We start from the raw sequence: 18,129 nt of genomic DNA, 5'->3' as shown, positions 1-18,129 counted from the left end.
AACTGACCCCGGAACTGAAGATTAACTGTACTTAGGACAATCAAGATGATGCTCGTCAGACCGCTGTATGACCAATTTCAAGATGACTGTCAGAACTAACTGTACTGTTTCTACATGTAGTCCCCTCCTTCCGCCAATAAGAGCTCTTGCCCACCGGCTGTCAGTGGAGGGGAGTAAGCCTTTGGACGGGAGTCCGCCCTCCCCCTGCCCCAGTTTCAGGCATCCAAATTAAAGCAAACTTTCCTTTCCACCAAACTTGCCTCTTTATTGGCTTTTGAGCGGTGAGCAGCCAGACCCCACTTTCAGTAGCTGTAAGACACCCCCTTTGCAATGGGACTCCAGCAGCAGAATTTAGACCCAGTGAAAGGTTGAGAAGTAGAGATTATTCCTCCAGAACTTGCAAACCGTACTACTGGGATAGGTACTTATTTTTAATATTGTTTCTTAGGAGGAGACACTGGAAGCTTTATTCAAATGACACTAATTTCTTTGGTTTACCCATGCCATGGTCTAGGTATAACCTGGGTATTCCTGAGTTTTCCCATACTTTGAAAAGTGGAATAAATAAGTTTCAACTCTTTAACCGTGTAATCTTTTCCAGGTTCATTAGGCATATTCAGTGAGGTATTATTTATGGCTTCTCTAGAGTCACAACAGAGTTGACTTGTTGCTGTAGAGACCATATGATTTGTAAAGCCTAAAATATTATCAGACGCTTTACAGAAAAGTTTGTCAACTTCTGCTTTAGAGAAAAGAGAACACATTCTTCCTATATCTATTCTAAATAGAAAGGAAACATAGATAACGAAACTGATAAGACATAGCTGATGTGTATGCGCTTATTAAGAAAGATAAAAACAGAAATGTAGATGGCTAACAGGCATATGAAAAGATGCTCAACATCGCTAATCATCAAGGAAATGCAAATCAAAACTACAATGAGATATCACCTCACACCTGTCAGAATGGCTATCATCAAACAGAACACAAATAAATGTTGGTGAGGGTGTGGAGAAAAGGGAACCCTTGTGCACTGCACATGGGAATGTAAGTTGGTACAGCCACTGTAGAAAACAGTATGGAGGTTTCTCAAAAAACTAAAAATAGAACTACCATATGACCCAGCAATCCCACTCCTGAGTATATACCTGAAAAAAAAAAAAAAACGACTAATTTGAAAAGATTCATGTACCCCCATATTCATGGCAGCATTATTTACAGTTGTCAAGATATGGAAACAACCTAAGTGTCCATCAACAGAGGAATGAATAAGGGAGATGTGATACACACACACACACACACACACACACACACACACACAATGGAATACTACTCAGCCATAAAAAAGAATGAAACTTTGCCATTTGCAGCAACATGGATGGACTTGGAGGGTGTTTTGTCAAGTGAAATAAGTCAGATACAGGAACACAAATACTGTATGATATCACTTATATGTAGAATCTAAAAAATACAGCAAACTAATGAATATGACAGAAAAGAAGCAGACTCACAGATATAGAGAACAAACTAGTGCTTGTGGGGTTGGGGGAATATAGGGGTAGGGGAGTGGGAGGTATAAACTACTGAGTGTAAGATAGGCTCAAGGATGAGTTGTACAACTTGGGGAACATAGCCAATATTTTGCAATAACTATAAATGGAGAGTAACCTTTCAAGATTGTATAAAAAATTTTAAAATGAAATTTAAAAAAAGAAAGCTGATAAACATTTGCAAAATCTAGTTCGGCTAACATGCTGCTAAGTTGTAGCTTATATTTATTAAAATCATTAAAATTAGCAATTGTTATATTAAGTAACTCAATGGTAATTTTATTTTTGTTTTGGTATCCCAGGTTTTATTGGATCATGAGCCTAAATGCAACTGTTGTCTTTCTGGGACTGTCTTATATCCAGCACTCGGCGTCCTGGGCCCTGGTCTTACTTACTCCTTTTATGTCTACACTTATGGCTCTGATAACCCTTTGTATGATGCACTATAACCTGATTTATCAGCCAGGAAAATGTAAGCAAATCACACTTTACATTGGTTTATTTGGTTCTTATGGTTTTCTCAACACATCTTCTTCCTCTTGGATCCCCTATAACTTCTCTTTCAACTCAGAAAATTTGCAGAGTCTGTCAGTTATTATACTTGAGAGCAACAGATTCTTCAAGAATATCAATAATCTCTATCTTCTTTGATCAAATTGTTCCATGTTTGGGCAGTGAGGTACTCTTCATGCTGGGCCTGAGTCCTTCAGACAAGCCTGTGTTGTCTTTGAATGCTTCCTTGCTTTCTGGTATGCCAAGATATTCTATGGTCATCATTCTCTTCCCTGAACTTTGAATCATCTCTTTCTTAAAGAACTGTTTCCTTTTCTTGTATATATACTGGTATTTAGAGACTACAGTCTTGGTGATGGAGATGCTCATCGCTACTTAGTCCATCATGGTTTCTAGGTCTTTTCAATGCACAGACCTAGAAAATGTCCTTTTTTTTCCTCTAAGATAACATACATTTTGAACTATAGAATACCATAATCAAAAATGGAACTACAGGATTTTTACTTAAACTTGTCAAACTCAAGTCTTTTTCTACTTCTTCCCATGCCAAAATCCCAGTTCACAATGATTATTGACAGTCTCAAAATTCTTCTTAGTTGTTTTCTTTATGTTATAATCCCTGGGAATGTACACTAAGATGATTATGTTTTAAAGTCACTTGGTGTAGTTCCTCTCTGTTTGGTTATGCCACTAACTTTAAATACAATTAAGTGCATCTGTTCCATTTGTGAGGTTAGTTTTTTTTTAGTTGTTGATAGAGTGTAATATGATTCTTATTTTGTGTTAAGCACTTTACATCCTGTATCTCATTTAATACTGTATCAACAATAGGAAATAGTGTTAAAATTCACTTTTTGCATGTAAAGATTTAGACAATAGTTACTAAAATCTGGGCCCAGACCATTCCTAATAAATTGGGAAAAAGCACAGAATCTTAGTAGCTCTGAACCCACAAGTCTCCTATCCAAAGTATTTCTATATCATATTATGCTCAGTCTAGCCCACTCAAAGCTAAATGTGAAAACTGTTAAATAGCTCATATAACCCTGTCATAAGCATATATTGTTTAACATCCAGCACTGATCCCCCTTAAATCACAGTAACAATACTTCCTATATCTTTGAAGGACCCACAGGTCTTTGGAGACCTTATTGAGCTACACTGTGAAGCCTTGCCTGTTGGACTTTTTAATTACATATCTGCATACATCAGGTTTTTCTTTCTTCCAGTTTTAGTGAGATATAATTGGCATACAGCATTATATAAATTTAAAGTACACAACATAATGTGTTGTTATCCATGCACAACACTTATTGTTTATTTGTTTTGTCTTTTGTGTGGTTTTTGTTTGTAATCAAATGACTTCCATACGTTATGAAATGATCACCGCAAGTTTAGTGACGGTCCATGACCTCATACAGATACAAACTACAAGAAAAAATTAAAAAAATGTTTTCCTTGTGATGAGAACTCTTAGGATTGACTCTCTTAACAACTTTCGTCTATAACATACAGTTGTGTTCATTATATTAATCATGCTGTACATTACATCCCTTGTACTTATTTATCTTATAACTGGAAGTTTATACCTTTTGACCGTTTCTGTCACCATACAAAGATATTACATTGCTACTGACTACATTGTCCACACTGTATATTTCATCCCTGTGACTCATTTATTTTGTAACTGGAAGTTTATACCTCTTAATTTCCTTCATCTATTTCATTCATCCTTTAAAAATCCTGAGGTATTTTTAAATTTTGAAAATTTTAAATACTTGGAAGCATTTAAAAATTTTTTTTTTTGTTTTAAATCTTAAATAATTTTATGGATCTAAAATTCATGTACAAACAAGGTCTACTTATATTCCTATATCCCCTCTATTCCTTTAGGTGTCCATTTACATATTTTTAAAGAATCATCCTTTCATTTTTTAAATAAAGGAAAATACTAAAATTGTATATATGTGTATGTATCTCTATGTATATGTATGTATTTCCCCCCTTCTCCTATAAACAGTAGCATTTTATTCACACTTTTCTCACCTGCTTTTTTCATTTAATATAACCTAGGAATTGCTTCATAACTGTATATAACAATATTCCTCATTCTTTTTCTAGCTGGATAGTACTCCATTGTTTATTTTACCAGTCTTATATTGATGGATGTTTGGTTCATTTCTTTACTTCTGCCACATTAAATAGGTTCTAAAGAATAGCTTGGTGCATACCTCTCTTAGCATTTTTTCCCCAGCAGATCTTTAGGATAGATTCCTACAAATTGGATTACTAAATCAAAAAGTAAATCCACAGATAATTTTGCTATATATCGCCAAATTCCCTTCTGTAGTGGTTGTACCATATTGTATTTCCACCAAAAATGTATGGCAATGACTATTTCCCTACAATCTCTCCAATTTTTTTCAATTTTTAGATTTCTATACACTGAAGATATTAATTCTTTGTTTACGATAAAAGTTGCGAATATTATTCCCATTTGTCATATATCTTTTAATTTTGCTTCTTGTGTTGTTATCCATGCACAACACTTATTGTTTGTTTATTTGTTTTGTCTTTTGTGTGGTTTTTGTTTGTAATCAAATTTATCAGTCTTCTCCCGTATTGCTTCTAGATTTTGATTCATGGTGAAAAAGTTTTCCTCATTCCCAGATTATAAAGGAATTCATTCATATTTTCTTTTGGTATATATATATATACCTTTACATCTGTGACCCATTTGGAAATTATATTAGAATAAGTTTTATGAGTGAACTCAATTTTATCTTTTTCCCATATGACTGTCACATTATCCAACCTCACTCATTAAAAAGTCTGTATTTTCCCCACTAATCTGAGATGCCACCTCCCTTGTATATGGCCACTTGCATTTCTAGAGTTTCTATTCTGTCCCTTTGGTTAGTCAGTCTACCTGTATTCATATTCATCTATTTTGTTTAACTCTGACCTTAATTTCTAAATAACACATTTTACTTTTAGTAGTACTTTGACTGCTACCACTGTTTCTACCACTTACCTATACAACTACCAGTAACAGCAGTGCAATAAGTTATATTTTTAAAAATTCACTGTTGTTACTTCATTTCTCCACATACCAGTGAGGTAGGCAAGAAGGGCCCCATATTTCCTTTTACAGACTAGACTCCATGTCCTATGCCCCTGCTCCTGTACCATCCTGAGCTATTTTTTTTTTTTTGCGGTACGCGGGCCTCTCACTGTTGTGGCCTCTCCCGTTGCGGAGCACAGGTTCCAGACGCGCAGGCTCAGCGGCCATGGCTCACAGGCCCAGTCGCTCCGCAGCATGTGGGATCTTTCCGGACCGGGGCACGAACCCGTGTCCCCTGCATCGGCAGGCGGACTCTCAACCACTGCGCCACCAGGGAAGCCCTCTGAGCTATCTTTACCATTTCACCTACCGTGTTGTGCTGAACTATTTCTGAATATAGTTAGAAATCCCTGTGTTGTGTACATACTTGGAATATGGTAAATGCTCAGTGTTTGTTATTGTTAAACTGAGTACAAAAAATGAGACATACTTGAATTAAATGACTTGCCCAAGATGTCACAGGCAGTGGCTGAAGTGGAACCAGAACCCAGGCCTACCTTTTCTCAGGCTAGAGCTCGTTTTATTACACCACATACTGAAGCAGTGAAACAGGGAAAACATCATCCCCAGAAGCCTCTGCCTTGTTCCTCAGAGCTCTGTGCTCTGTGGATCACAGCCAGGCAGTACACAGCCTCCTGGTAGTCTGTGGAATGGGTTCATTATGCAAAAACGGTCTGGGAGATCCTCTCTGTCAGCCCCAAAAAGGCAAAAAAGAGGAAACTGTAAAGGAAGTATAAACTTTTATCAAAAGACCACTTTGACGTATTCTAAAGTGTGTAATTATCAAATAATTCTGATTTTTTGTGACTAATTATGTATACATAATTTTCATATTCGAATTTTCTAAATAACTATTTGGCATCCAACCATTTGCTTCCTAATCTCCTATTTGAAAATATATTCATCTGAATAAAGAACTACAATTCTTCAAGTCATACAAATCTATCTGAACACCTCTGTTTACTGCCAGCCTACTTTAGTCCATATGTTACATATTTTAACATGTGATAAGGTAACCTTCCTTTGGACATTTACAAGAAAGAAACTGTATTAGCTGCTAGTAAAATTATAATATAAAATGTTCACCCGTGGTTTACTTTACACAATACTATATCAAATGAATATTTTGGAGTTGTTTTGCTTTGTTTTGTTTTCTATTTCCAAGTTATACGATCACCCAATTATGATGAAGTAAAACTCTGTCTTGCCTCTAGAAAAGTATATAATCCTTATTTTGGCTTCTTCCTCTCTGATGACTAAATTGGAAATTCCTCAAAGCTGTAATTCAAAGCCATAGGTGACCTTAAAGAAATGATTTTTTATATGCTACCTTTTATTTTAAGGTAACTTTTCAAATGTGGACCATGCGTTCCATTATGTTTAGCTGTCAAGCATGGCCTTCATTTGCATTTCTTCCCACTGCTATAATTTTGAGAACTGGCAGGTGACCAAAGAAGAAAAAAATGGGCATCTACCATCTACAGTGCAATGTAGGCTTTTTAAATTATAATTAGGTAGCATAGATATTCATGATTAGATCAAGGTCAGAGGAGCAGAACGTCAGAGCTAAGAACTTAAAGGTACAAAGAATAGAAATATTGCTTTCTAAAGTTTTTCTTTTTTAAATAGTAATGGCTACAATCTTTAAGTTTTTCAACAAAGCATTTAAAATAGCTCATCTGTTTTATTTTAAAATGTGCACGCCTGGTGTGTTTGCCATGCACGTTTAAACTGGAGCTTGAAGTTTCGGTTGCATTTTCACTTCAGGTTTTTTTTTCAGCTTCCCATTTCTGCTCCTGGTGCAGAAAACCAATCTGGGGATTATAATGACAATGGATTTTTCTTTTTAAGGCTGAGTCTACAAGACACACAAAATTATTTGTACAGAAGGCATGAGTTTTCTATTAAGTCTAATAGATTAATCCAGGAAGGTGGTGTGATGTTTAGATGTAGAGGTTTTCACGGGGACATCCCTCCTAACACTCGGGATAACTACCTTTGGATGGGACAATGGGCGCTCCCTTTGGGTAGACAGATTACCATATAGCTCCTTTTCTTGACCGCTCTAACTTACTGGCTCCCTCTCAGTCCATCTGATCAATTTAGGTTTATTACTTCCTCTTGTCTCTTGACTTACAACCCATGTAGTTCATTGTCCGCTCTCGGGTACCTTTTCTCCTCTCACAGTCTCCTAATGGGGAGCCCTCCAATTTATTCTAGGGACCCCACTCTTCTCACCCTCTTTCCTTAAGTAACCTCTAGTCCCACAGCTTTTAATGCCAACTATACACCAAACGCTCAATTTCATTTGACCTCTCTCCTCACCTTGAAACTCATATATCCGACTTCCTATTCAACATTTTGATTTTGTTACCTAGCAGTCATCTCAAATTTAACCTGACCAAAACTCAACTCTTGATTCACCCAACTGCAAACGGATTCCATTCTTGTCTTCTCCATCTTCATGTAAGTCACCGAAACCCAGTGGTTTAAGGGGAAGGAAAGTAGCATCCTCAAATCTTCTCATTTCTTCAACCTCTCCCCACATTGGAAGATCCTATTGATTCTCTAACAACACATCCCATTCTGTTCACTTCTCTTCTTGCTGTTTTATGTCCAAGTCATCACGATTTCTTACCTGTATTCCAGCTTCCTCTCTTGTTCCTTAAAATCCATTATGCATACAACTACTAGAGTTCCAGAGTAACTTTTTAAAAATATACATCATATGTCCACTCTGCATAAAATTTCTTAATGGTTTCCCATAACATGGAGAATAAACTCCAAGCTCCTTACTTTTGGCCTGAACAGTCTGACCCTAATCAAATCTTAGACCTCATCTCCTTCCAACATTCTACCTGAGCTACTGCCTCATTGGCCTTTCCTGTTCCTGAGCTTCTCCCTTCTCATTTCTACTTCATGACATGCCTGATATATGCTTCCTCCAGGTCTTTTTGCCTATTTCCAGTCTATTCAATCCTCAGTTCAAATTTCAACTCTCTAGGTGTCCTCTACACCCTACCCACAATCAGTCTCTATCTTATCACCTCATTTTGTTTTCATCATTGAACTCACCTAATATTTCCCTGCTTGTTTAGTGTCTTCTCAGGGATCTCTAGATCTTGTTCACTACTATATTGTTAAGGCCTAGAAAAGTCCCTGACACATAGTAGGTACGTACTAAATATGTTAAATGAATGAATGATTGCATTCACATTTGTTTGGCATCAATTATGCACACTTGGAGGGCTAAAATTTTAGACCTCATTCATACCTAATCATTTCTTGTTCTTAACCATTTTGGTTTTGCTGCTTCATATCACCATATCAGGTACAAATTTACTTTTTAAATAAATTAGTTTTTCAAAGTGTGTATTCAAGGCAGTGCTACTCAAAACTTGGTCCATGGGGTGGTGTGCAACACAGAAGATAAAGACACTGAGAGAAAACATGTGGAAATATTATGGAAAGTTACCCCATATGTCTGTTGAATCTAATAATCAAAAGATCAGGTTTTATATTTTGTATCTTTGTTTTTATTTTATTTTTTAGGTATTCCATTTTATCGTATTTCACAAATGTATTGACCATGATAGTTGAGAATTCTTTTTTAAAAACTTATCTTTTAACACAGCTAGTTTCAGAAGCGCTAATCCAAACTACCTTTGATATGATATTACCTACCGTGATAGTGGTATTTAACTACTTAATAAGACTGGAGGTATCAATTTATCATGCATAAAAGCAGATCCAAATTTATCTTGTGACAAAGAGCGATTTGTTTATATGGAAAAGAACTAGTGAGTTTAAAACATATTACATTCAATAAAGTCCTGAATTTAAAACATAGGAAGGAAATTGGGGAGAATACCTCTTGAAAGAACCCTTCATCCTGAAAATAGTTATTGTTTAATAATGAAGTCTTTTTGAAAGCACAGAGTAAGTCGGATCAATGCCAGTAATGACCCTCCTGTCTACGTGGTATTGTTTCGCAAGAGTTGAGCAGAGAACAGGTTGACGAGCAACAGAGATAAGACGAGAAGGAAATGTCAGGAAGTTAAGCCTCCTAGCCCAGACCTGTTCAAATTCAGTCTCTAGACTTTCATCAAGACATTCTCAGTTTTCATCTTACCAAAATCTTAAGTAAACTAATTGCAACAGCTGGGAATAGTCTCCTAATAGAGAAGTTCTTTCTCCAATAGTAAAGAGATGTCCCAATGACTTCCTTGTTAAGAGACACAGACCTTGGTCACTCACAGGTGCTTCTGTTCTCTTGGCCTTCTCAGTTCTGGTCTGGCCACAGTGACTAAGAGGCAGTAGTGACTGTAGATATGAGCCTATCTCCTGCCAGCAATTATCCCGACCTACTTCCACTTGACCTCAACGCACTTCACAGAGGCCTCTGCTGTAATCACTCTTGGTCACTACCAATTTGGGCTGGATTGGATTCAGTGACTTAGAGGTAAAAGGCTCCATATTCCACTACCAGGCTCCCAGCTTCCTCAATTAATCAAAGACTGACATAATAGGTCTATTACAACTCTTAAAGAAAAGACCAGATCAAATCACTATCATCACTCTATAACCATAAAAAGAAATATTAATAAATACCCTTTATTTAAATATAAAAACCAATACTCTTTGGCATTTAAATGAACTTGGTTAGAAGGCATTTCACCTAGCATTTTACTATAGGAAACTTGAACATAATTAAAATGATGATCAAACTATTATCTGAGTTTCTACAGCAGCTTTCTTTGGAGAAACTCCAACATTTTTATATTTACTTTATCGTTTATCCTGCAACCATGGTTTGGTGTCTTGGTAATTTGTGAAAGGGTTTATCTGGTCAAAAGGAGTGCTATGAAAAGTTGTATCATGATGGCACAGCTGAACTGCTAACCAAACCGGGATCTCTTATCTGTCATTGTATCAGGAAGTCCTAATGGAGTCAAAGAAAAGGTGAAATCTGAAAGATCATAAAAGAAGCAACGATGAGATTGCAAATCACTAGCAGTAAGTGATTGCAAACATCTAAAGCAATAAAATACTTCTGATGCTAAAGCAACAGCCATATAAACCCAGAGGAAACTACTAGAAAAGTCAAAAGCCAACTAATCTAATCTGAACTTTTAGTGACACTATCAACATACATAAAGTCATTTGAAGAGTTCAAAGTTTAACCTTATGTCTGAAATTCAAGGATAAAGTCAAAGCAGAGAAAATATTTCCTTTCATCTACATGTCAAAATAAGAGACCGCCTCCTACCTAACAAGGAAAGTGCGGATTATTTATATGGCAATTTATATTAAAAAATAGTACTAGTTCTTTGTGTTAAGGCTGTAAATGAAACTTCAGGTTGTCTTATTCATTAATGTGTTCAAGTTAGAGGCTTCTGAGAGATTCTGAAATCTTTTACTTTGGTGCTTTATTTTGTCACCTTTCTTCCCTTTTTAATATGCTTCCACTGATCTTAGCTTTTCCATTTTTTACATCATCTGTCAGGCACCACCTTGGGCTGGTCACCAGGATGCCAGAACCCTTGTCAGAAGCTTACTCCTTTGAATTCAACCCCTTGGGTGCTAAAATCATCTCAGTCACTTTACTGCCTTTCATCCTTACAATTGCCATCTTTCTGATTGACAATTTGGAAACTTGAAGAACAGTTCCTTTACTAATATGTAATATTTCCAATTGCTTGCAGGTTGCTCCCTCCTGACAACCTTTGGGGTGTTTGTTAATGCACTAAAAACATGCTGTCTGCAGTATTGCCACCTTGGCAGAGGTGTGACAAGCTGGTTAGACCATGCCAAGGAAAAAAATGGCGGCCGCTACAGCGAGCTCCATGTGGAAGACACAAAATTTTTCTTCACCCTTCTCTCTCTCTTCATTTTTCAGCTCCTCTACAGAATGTGCCTTATGCAGGTGAGGAAAGGTAATTAATACTACCCCTAGCAACAACCAAATGACTGCATGTTAACATAACAAGTGAACATTTCTTTTCACCCCAACAAGTGCTTTCCATATACTTCATTAGGCTGTTATCATATAAGTACATTACAGGCTCTAATTTTAAAAGCTAAGTGGGGTCAGACAGAGGCATACCTGAGGAGGACCTGGGTGTAATGTTTCTCCTATAGAACTACGAATGTCTGTCAGTAGGTGCAGACAATACTTCAAAGAATTTGTCATAAGGCCTAAGAGTAATGCACAAATATGAGATCTAAGGATAATTACCCAACTACTCCCTTCCAAAGGTTTTGCCTTCCTCCTTGACCAAGCCTTTAAAAACTGGTACTAACAAGTAGCTAAGATGGCTGATTTGAGTACCACCCCCCACTGTACTCTTAAGTATAAATACTAATCAGCAAATGATTCTTTCCCTACCAATTCTTAGTTCCCTTGGTGAATCAGTCCCTATGCTATGAGGAAATCAAGGGGAAAATACTAAGTCCAAAGTACTGTTTGTAAGTATATGTGATTTTAATACAATTTTAATGTAGTAATGGTCAAAGAGTCACTTACTTATGAAGAAATATAAATGATTATAAAAGTCTTTGAAGAAATTTGGGACTCTGCATTACTAACCTCTACCTTGGAATTAGATGGCTAATGAGTGAGCTATATTCTTAAATCATAGAATAATAGAGCTGGGAAAAAACTTAGAGGTTAACTTATTCAACTACTTCATTTGTTGAAGAGGAAACTGAGGCTCAGAAAAATTAAGTGATTTTGAAGGGGACAAGGAGGTCATACAGTGAATAGTAGTGAAGGAAAAGCAGAATCTACCTTCTTATTCTTAGTACATTGAGAATTAGTACATCTTATTCTTAGCTTCTCTAAACCAGGGATCAGCAAATTATTACCTGCAGGCCAAATCAGCCCACTGCCTTTTTCATATGTCCTGCAAGGTAAGAAGGTTTTTATGTTTTTCTATGGTTTAAAAAAATCAAAAGAAGAAAAATGTTTTGTAGCAAAAGACAATTATATGAAATTCAAAATTCAGTGTCCGTACCCACAGACATAGAAAACAAATTTATGATTACCAAAGGGGAAGGTGGGGGGTGGGGAGGATAAATTAGGAGTTTGGTATACACACTACTATATATAAAATAGGTAACCAACAAGGACCTACTGTATAGCACAAGGAACTATACTCAATATTTTGTAATAGCTTTAAGGGAAAAGAATCCAAAAAAGAATATATATATATATATATACACACATATATATATGAATCACTTTGTGGCACACCTGAAACTAACACAACAATGTAAATCAACTATACTTCAATTAAGAAAAAGAAAGTAGCCCGTGCACAGCAACAAAGACCCAGTGCAGCCAGAAATAAATAAAATTAAATTCAAAAAAAAAAGGAAGAAAGTACAATTGTTAGAAAAGGATAAGTATAGAACTTCTGTTTGGTTAGAAGGATCCTGTCCTTCTAACCAAACAGAATAAAAACTTCTTCTTTAAAAGAAAAAAAATTCAGAATCCATAAATAAACTTTTATTGGAACACAACCACTCCTGTTTGTTTGTCATAGTATGTCTGCTTATGCATGAAAACAGCAGAGCTGAGTACTTGCAACAGAATCCACATGTGGAAATATTGTCTATCTGGCCTTTTACACAAAAGTTTGCTGACCCTTGTTCTAAACAATGCATGAAAGCTAGGCTGACTTAGCAGATTCAACCTCTCTCTTGACTCCACAATAGTAGATGGAACAAAAACACAAAATTACTACCTGTACATATGTCATTAATAGCATGAAAACACACTCCCTCTTGCAAGAGCATCAGAATCACAACTAACTGCTGAGTAATCATCAACAGGAAGACACTGGGACTCACCAATAAAGATACCCCACATCCAAAGATAAAGGAGAAGTCTCAATGAGATGGTAGGAGGGGCTCAATCACAATAAGATCAAATCCCATAACTGCTGGGTGGGTGACTCACAAACTGGAGAACACTTATACCACAGAAGTCCACCCGCTGGAGTGAAGGTTCTGAGCCCCACATCAGGCTTCCCAACCTGGGGGTCTGGCAACAGGAAGAATTCCCAGAGAATCAGACTTTGAAGGCTAGTGGGATTTGATGGCAGGACTTTCACAGGACTAGGGGAAACAGAGGTTCCACTCTTGGAGGGCACACACAAAATAGTGTGTGCATCAGGACCCAGGGGGAAGGAGCAGTGACCCCATAGGAGACTGAACCAGACCTACCTGCTAGTGTTGGATGGTCTCCTGAAGAGGCGGGGGTGGCTGTGACTAACTGAGGGGACAGGGACACCGGCAGCAGAAGTTCTGGGACGTACTCCTCGGCGTGAGCCCTCCCAGAGGCCACCATTAGCCCCACCAAAGAAACTGTAAGCCTGAGTGCCGGGTTGCCTCAGGCCAAACAACCAACAGGGAGTGAACTCAGCCCCACCCATCAGCAGACAAGTGGATTAAAGTTTTACTGAGCTCTGCCCACCACAGCAACACCCAGGTATACCCACCACCAATCCCTCCAGTCAGGAAGCTTGCACAAGCCTCTTAGATAGACTCATCCACCAGAGGGCAGAGAGCAGAAGCATGAAAAACTACAGTCCTGAAACCTGTGGAACAAAAACCACATTCACAGAAAGATAGACAAAATGAAAAGGCAGAGGACTATGTACAAGATGAAGGAACATGATAAAACCCCAGAAAAACAACTAAATAAAGTGGAGACAGGCAAACGTTAAGAAAAAGAATTCAGAATAATGATAGTGAAGATGATCCAGGACTTCAGAAAAAGAATGGAGGCAAAGATCGAGAAGATGCAAGAAATGTTTAACAAAGACCTAGAAGAATTAAAGAACAAACATCTAGAAGAATTAAAGAACAAACAAACAGAAATGAACAATACAATAACTGAATTGAAAAATACACTGGAAGGAATCAATAGCAGAATAACTGAGGCAGAAGAATGGATAAGTGACCTGGAAGACAGAATGGTAGAATTCACTGCTGCCAAACAGAATAAAGAAAAAAGAATGAAAGAAATTAAGACAGCCTAAGAGACCTCTGGGACAACATTAAACACAACAACATTCGCATTATAGGGGTCCCAGAAGGAGAAGAGAGAGAGAAAGGACCCAAGAAAATGTTTGAAGAGATTATAGTCGAAAATTTCCCTAACATGGGAAAGGAAATAGCCACCCAAGTCCAGGATGTGCAAAGAGTCCCAGGCAGGATAAACCCAAGGAGAAACATGCCGAAACACACAGTAATCAAATTGACAAAAGTTAAAGATGAAGAAAAATTATTAAAAGAAACAAGAGAAAAACGACAAATACAAGGGAACTCCCATAAGGTTAAGAGCTGATTTCTCAGCAGAAACTCTACAAGCCAGGAGACAGTGGCACGATATACTTAAAGTGATGAAAGGGAAGAACCTACAACCAAGATTACTCTACCCCGCAAGGATCTCATTCAGATTCCACTGAGAAATCAGAAGCTTTACAGACAAGCAAAAGCTAAGAAAATTCAGCACCACCAAACCACCTCTACAACAAATGCTAAAGGAATGTCTCTAAATGGGAAACACAAGAGAAGAAAAGGACCTACAAAAACAAACCCAAAACAGTTAAGAAAATGGTAATAGGAACATACATATCAATAATTACCTTAAATGTGAATGGATTAAGTGCTCCAACCAAAAGACACAGGCTTGCTTAATGGATACAAAAACAAGATCCATATACAAGCTGTCTACAAGAGGCCCACTTTAGACCTAGGGACACATACAGACTGAAAGTGAGGGGGTGGAAAAAGATTCATGAGAGACTACTACAAGCAACTCTGTGCTAATAAAATGGACAACCTGGAAGAAATGGACACAGTCTTATAAAGGTATAACCTTCCAAGACTGAACCAAGAAGAAACAGAAAATATAACAGACCAATCACAAGTAATGAAGTTGAAACTGTGATTAAAAATCTTCCAACAAACAAAAGTCCAGGACCCCGATGGCTTCACAGGTGAATTCTATCAAACATTTAGAGAAGAGCTAGCACCCATCCTTCTCAAACTCTTCTAAAAGATTGCAGAGAAAGGAACACTCCCAAACTCATTCTATAAGGCCACCACCACCCTGATAACAAAATCAGACAAAGATACTACAAAAAAAGAAAATTACAGACCTATATCACTGATGAATATAGATGCAAAAATCCTCAACAAAATACTAGCAAACAGAATCCAACAACACGTTAAAAGGATCACACACCATGATCAAGTGGGATTTATCCCAGGGATGCAAGGATTCTTCAATATACACAAATCAATCAATGTGGTACACCATATTAACAAATTGAAGAATAAAAACCATATGATCATCTCAATAGATGCAGAAAAAGCTTTTGACAAAATTCAACACCCATTTATGATAAAAACTCTCCAGAAAGTGGGCATAGAGGGAACCTACCTCCGCATAATAACCATATATGACAAATCATAAAAGACAAACCCACAGCAAACATCACTCTCAATGGTGAAAAACTGAAAGCATTCCCTCTAAGATCAGGAACAAGACAAGGATGTCCACACTTGCCACTATTATTCAACACAGTTTTGGAAGTCATAGCCACGGCAATCACAAAAGAAAAGGAAATGAAAGGAATACAAATTGGAAAAGAAGAAGTAAAACTGTCACTGTTTGCACATGACATAATAGTATACATAGATAAGCCTAAAGATGTGAGCAGAAATTACTAGAGGTAATCAATGAATTTTGTAAAGTTGCAGGATACAAAATTAGTGCACAGAAATCTCTTGCATTCCTGTACACTAACAATGAAAGATCAGAAAGAGAAATTAAGGAAACAATCCCATTCACCATTACAACAAAAAGAATAAAATACCTAGGAATAAACATACCTAAGGAGGTAAAATACCTGTACTCAGAAAAACTGTAAGACACTGATGAAACAAATCAAAGATGACACAGATGGAGAGATATACCATGTTCTTGGATTGGAAGAGTCAATATCATGAAAATGACTATACTACCCAAAGCAATCTACAGACTCAGTGCAATCCCTAGGAAATTACCAGTGACATTTTTTATAGAACTAAAACAAACAATCTTAAATTTTGTATGGAGACACAAAAGAACCCAAATATCCAAAGCAATCTTGAGGGGAAAAAATGGAGCTGGAGGAATCAGAGTCCCTGACTTCAGACTATACTATAAAGCTACAGTAATCAAGACAATATGGTACCAGCACAAAAACTGAAATATAAATCAATGGAACAGGATAGAAAGCCCAGAGATAAACCCACGCACCTGTGGTCAACTAGTCTATGACAAAGGAGGCAAGGATACACAGTGGAGAAAAGACAGCCTCTTCAGTAAGTGCTACTGGAAAAACTGGACAGCTACATGTAAAAGAATGAAATTAGAACACTCCCTAACACCATACACAAAAATAAACTCAAAATGGATTAACAACCTAAATGTAAGACAGGACACTATAAAATTCTTAGAGGAAAACATAGGAAGAACACTCTTTGACATTAATCACAGCAAGATCTTTTTTGACCCACCTCCTAGAGTAATGGAAATAAAAACGAAAATTAAAAAATGGGCCTAATGAAACTTAAAAGTTTTTGCACAGCAAAGGCAACTGTATACAAGATGAAAAGACAACCCTCAGTATAGGAGAAAATATTTGCAAAGGAATGAATGGACAAAGGATTAATCTCCAAATATATAAACAGCTCATGCAGCTCAATATTAAAACAAACAACCCAATCAAAAAATGGGCAGAAGAAGACCTAAATAGACATTTCTCCAAGGAAGACATACAAATGGCCAAGAGGCACATGAAAAGCTGCTCAACATCACTAATTATTAGAGAAATGCAAATCAAAACTACCATGAGGTATCACCTCACACCAGTTAGAATGGGCATCATCAGAAAATCTACAAACAACAAATGCTGGAGAGGGTGTGGAGAAAAGGGAATCCTCTTGCACTGTTGGTGGGAATGTAAATTGATACAGCCACTATGGAGAACAGTATGGAGGTTCCTTAAAAAACTAAAAATAGAACTACCATATGACCCAGCAATCCCACTACTGGGCATATACCCAAAGAAAACCATTATTCAAAAAGACACATGCACCCCAATGTTCATTGAAGCACTACTTACAAGAGCCAGGTCATGGAAGCAACCTAAGTGTCCATCAACAGACGAATGGATAAAGAAGATGTGGTACATATATACAATGGAATATTACTCAGCCATGAAAAGGAACGAAATTGGGTAATTTGTAGAGACATGGATGGATCTAGAGACTGTCATACAGGGTGAAGTAAGTCAGAAAGAGAAAAACAAATATTGTATATTAACGCATACATGTGGAATCTAGAAAAATGGTACAGATGAACCTGTTTGCAAGGTAGAAATAGAGACACAGATGTAGAGGACAAACGTACGAAATCAAGGGGGGAAAGCGGCGGGTTGGTGGTGGTGGTGGTGGTGTGATGAATTGGGAGATTGGGATTGACATGTAGACACTGATGTGTATAAAACTGATGACTAATAAGAACCTGCTGTATAAAAAAAATAAAAATCTAGAGGGGCTACATCCAAGATTCTGAAAGAAACTGGGGATGTGCTCCTCTGACTTCTTCCAAGTACGCAGTCTGATTCACGTGCTGGAGATTGGTTTGTCACCCATGCTAGAGACCAACACCCATCCTCTTCTACTAAGTGGGTTTTCAGATTCTTAAAAAGGCCGCAGAAAATATTACATTATATTCACACAGAAAATATAAGTAAAGCCAAGCCCAATGAATCAGCTTTTTCTAAAACCTCAACTCCAAAAACTCTTTCTTCACAGGAGTTAATATTTCACTTCATGTTGCCAAAAAAACACAAACTTTCAGCAATGGTATCAGAGAGA

The 18,129-nt window shown here is 37.1% G+C and overlaps 1 protein-coding gene across 1 annotated transcript in view; it reads left to right on the top strand.

The window, feature by feature from the left end:
- Positions 1-18,129, top strand: part of SLC15A5 (solute carrier family 15 member 5) — an 83,242-nt gene that overhangs the window by 15,920 nt on the left and 49,193 nt on the right. The window contains 2 exon segments of the mRNA XM_024733010.1: positions 1,853-2,022; positions 10,893-11,113. Of these exon segments, the coding sequence (XP_024588778.1) occupies positions 1,853-2,022; positions 10,893-11,113 (391 nt within the window).

The sequence above is a fragment of the Neophocaena asiaeorientalis genome, unplaced genomic scaffold (genome assembly GCF_003031525.2).
Source record: "Neophocaena asiaeorientalis asiaeorientalis breed wild unplaced genomic scaffold, Neophocaena_asiaeorientalis_V1.1 scaffold150, whole genome shotgun sequence".
Taxonomy (NCBI): Eukaryota; Metazoa; Chordata; class Mammalia; order Artiodactyla; family Phocoenidae; genus Neophocaena; species Neophocaena asiaeorientalis.
This window is presented reverse-complemented; position numbering and strand designations above follow the sequence as displayed.